Source organism: Aspergillus welwitschiae (assembly GCF_003344945.1).
Source record: "Aspergillus welwitschiae strain CBS 139.54b unplaced genomic scaffold BDQ94scaffold_181, whole genome shotgun sequence".
In the NCBI taxonomy this organism is placed as follows: Eukaryota; Fungi; Ascomycota; class Eurotiomycetes; order Eurotiales; family Aspergillaceae; genus Aspergillus; species Aspergillus welwitschiae.
Window position 1 is genome coordinate 3,449 of NW_020798875.1, and position 3,493 is coordinate 6,941.

The 3,493-nt window shown below is 46.6% G+C and overlaps 2 protein-coding genes across 2 annotated transcripts in view; one reads left to right on the forward strand and one right to left on the reverse strand.

The window, feature by feature from the left end:
• The window catches only part of BDQ94DRAFT_179243 (HET domain-containing protein), a gene marked incomplete at its 5' end in the record, with an annotated part of 3,045 nt that extends 670 nt beyond the window's left edge, over nt 1–2,375 (forward strand). Inside the window, 6 exons of the mRNA XM_026773324.1 lie at nt 44–46; nt 129–242; nt 294–420; nt 479–1,226; nt 1,283–1,542; nt 1,641–2,375. Of these exons, the coding sequence (XP_026619240.1) occupies nt 44–46; nt 129–242; nt 294–420; nt 479–1,226; nt 1,283–1,542; nt 1,641–2,035 (1,647 nt within the window). The 3' untranslated portion in view covers nt 2,036–2,375. The remainder of the gene's footprint in view (nt 1–43; nt 47–128; nt 243–293; nt 421–478; nt 1,227–1,282; nt 1,543–1,640) is intronic.
• Nucleotides 2,376–3,055: 680 nt separating this feature from the next.
• BDQ94DRAFT_41602 (uncharacterized protein) lies at nt 3,056–3,493 on the reverse strand. Its single transcript, XM_026775712.1, has one exon. It carries the CDS (start codon nt 3,304–3,306, stop codon nt 3,115–3,117), a length of 192 nt encoding a protein of 63 aa, XP_026619241.1. The 5' UTR covers nt 3,307–3,493; the 3' UTR covers nt 3,056–3,114.

Below are 3,493 nucleotides of genomic sequence, written 5' to 3' on the forward strand. Positions count from 1 at the left end.
CTTGGATGCGGTAATAGCTGACAGGGATATGATATTGGTGTAGTATGTAAGTCAGGCCCGTCTTAAAGCAAGTCATGACTGCTATGGCTGTCCTCTGTCCCTTTCTGTGTTGTTAATTATAACGTCAGAATCAATGGTCGTGCGGAACTGATACTGAAGTCACGAACCTCATTGCTGGTTGTAAGAATAAATTCATACTCGGGACACGCATGCTGCTCGGCTATCCAAAAACCGCTTTCAGAGTATGTGTATGTTCAATACTTCGAACCCGAAATATTCTGACTTTAAGCAAGCAATATTTCCGTTCTAAACACGATTCTGAAACTATTAGCCATTACTTGGTTCACCGAGCCATAGACAATGCATATATCAGCATAGACCGACGCCAGTCGTCCACTTTCCATATCTCCAGCTACTTAGGTAAACAGGCCCCTTTCTTTGGTACTTTCATCTCTTATTAATACAAACTTATGAGCAGATCTGCAAAAGAAATACAAAAATTCAGGATATACACATCGTTTGCTGATCATCAATCGCTTTGATGTGCTTCGTCAGTGGCTTGGGCTGTGTGACAAGCAGCATTCATGCATGCAGGAAAGGCGTCAGGTCGTGCCAAAGCGCGTTATTTTCGTTGGAACAGATCATTCAGATCACCTGCAACTCCAGGAGTCCGCACACATAACACAGCCATTTGACTATATAACGCTATCGCACTGCTGGGGCAAGCCGACCGATGAGGAGATGGAGAAATTCCGTACCACACCTCGGAACTACGAGAAACGACTAGAGGGGTTCAGCTATCACAGCCTTCCAAAAGTTTTCCAGGACGCTATTACAGTGACCCGAGAATTGAACAAGCAGTATCTTTCGATTGATGCTCTCTGCATCATTCAAGGTGACCAGAAAGACTGGGAGGAGGAAGGTGCAAGGATGGACAAAGTATTTGCCTCTGCATACTGCACGATCGCGTCAAGTTCAGCATCCGGTTGGAATGATGGCTTCCTCAATCGCACTCAGGATTTCTGTCAATCAGAGGTAGTCAATTCCCTTGGTCAAAAGAACATTGATGACTTCTGTAAGCTTGTTGATGAAGGCCAACTGCATACACGGGCCTGGGTGTTGCAAGAAAGAGCGCTTTCTCGACGAACTATTTATTTCACTGCACAACAGACATACTGGGAATGTGGAAGGGGAGTTCGGTGCGAAAATTTCACCACATTAAGATGGTAAGTCCGCTTCCCTAAAGTCAGAGGAATATCGGTTGACCTACCAATTATGTTAGTCCTATTACTAGATTATATCTACTTGACTCACGGTTTCCTGAGCGGCTCGTAATCGCAGGTTATAAATCTGTAGCCTTATTTCTCCAAGAGCTTATCACGGACTACTCTCGTCGTGATCTTACCTTTCCGGAAAAGGATAAGGTAGTTGCATTTTCCGGCATAGCTGAGCGTATTAAGGAAGCTCTAGCTACTGAAGTCAGATACGGTGTCTTCCGTTGCTTTCTTCCTCGGCTCCTCTTGTGGAAGCGGGCTGGAATGGGTAATGATCAAATTTTTACGACGATGATCGTGTGCCGTCGTGGTCTTGGATGCTTTATAATGGTAAAATTGACTTTCTGTCACAAACGGATCTTCAAGTCCCAAGGCACCAAAGCCTAAGCTTTGACAACTCCGAGCGCGGCATCAATATCGAAGTTCGACAACTTGAAGATTGTTATACGCGAGAAAGGGATGGAGAGCATATAATATTCACCAAGACAAAGAAGGTCGAAGTTACAACGGAAGTCGAAGCTACGAAGGAAGTCGAAGTCGGCATCCTACATTTCGACATGGGTTCGGCGGCCGAGGTTGAGTCTCGAAACTGTGTCGTCATCGCAATGAGTCAAGATGACGATAAGGATGACCCTAACAAGGAATACTATATACTTGCCGTACAAAGAACATCGGGAAAGGAAGAGTATGAAAGGCTGGGAGTTGGGCGAGTGCGAGCATGCTACGTCTCGAAAGGAAGTATTCCTGGGAAGCTTCTGTGACCTGGCCGTTTCCCTCTTTTCCCTGTCATTTGACAAAAGCAGCACGATAGTACGATGACTCTTTTATTGCTCAAGTTGAACAAACCGAAGTGGGACTTAGACGGAGCTTTCTGGTCTTCAGCAGATAGTTAGACGAAAGGCAAACTATCAAAGGTATTTCGGGTTAGTACTGTATCTCATCTCTGCTTGCCGTGCCGTCATGAAGTCCACACTTGCTCTGAGTATATCGACGGTTAGGGTATCTCGTATATAAGAATCAAAGCACCGTATAATCAAATCATTCCTGTTTTAGTTCGGCGTCTTTCGTAATCACTGTGTAGAATAGACCTGGGATCATTAGACTCATTCGCGATGTTACTCTTCTTGCACTGTCTCTTTGGACTGGCCTAACCTATGTTGGGGGTCTCTAGGGATTTGAAGACTTCAAGATTTTTGGGCTAGATGCTTTTTGACCGCCTGCTTCCTGCGCTCGGCAGCTTCACTGGCCTCCGAGCTTGACATGCCGCGACTGACTGCATATCAAGATAGGCTGAATCTGTCCTGGCGATAGGTGTGGAGACATCGCTGTACTATTTTCTGCACCATGGTATAGGAACTGTGAAGTGGTTTGGAGAAGCCAAAAGCAATACAAATGTGGCCACCTGAGCGTTTTTCCGGACATGGAAGCTTCTAGATTTCTGTCATACATCTACACGTACTGTAACATCAGGGAAGTAATGTTATCATACTTACAAAACGGGACCAACAGCGCCAAGGAGTCTGACATACAAACTAAACGCATAAGGACTAGCGCAGAAAGGCTAGGGATTAGGAAAGAGGCAGAGCGTCAAGGGGTAGGCATGGTAGTTTTGCAAACTACTGTATGCAACAAGCAATCGGTTTGAAGCAGACATACGCCGACTCACGGTTGCTTGACCGAAGCGAACCGGGGAAGTTACCCAGCTCTCGCGACGTCATTGATCCTTTGCGTTATGTACTGTATTGTGTAGGACGAGGATATACTACAGATGGGATCTATTTCGAGTGAATACTGTATACATTGTACCACTAAAATGAAAGTAACTACTGTATGTACATGACTAGCAGCGGGCATTGACGGATACGGACCTCCGTTCCATACGGGCCTCCATTCTGCCCGTGATGCACGATGTGGCACCGATGCTGGTAAGAACCGACGGCATGGCGCGAGCAGATCTTAGCTTCCTTGCGTCATGAGTGGATATACTCTGGCAAGTACTAGTCCCCAGCACCGCGTAGAGGTGGCTGCCCATAGCTGGGGTGCTGGGGTGTCTCAGAACGGGGTCCTAAGAACAAACGAACCTGTTCATCTGGGAACGGTCCAGGGCACAGGTGATGCAACATGGGGCCGATGGCCATGAAGGGGATATCTCCGGAGAGAATGATACTTAACAGGCCCGCCATTCCTGTCAGGGGCTATCTCCGGAGGAGAATGATACT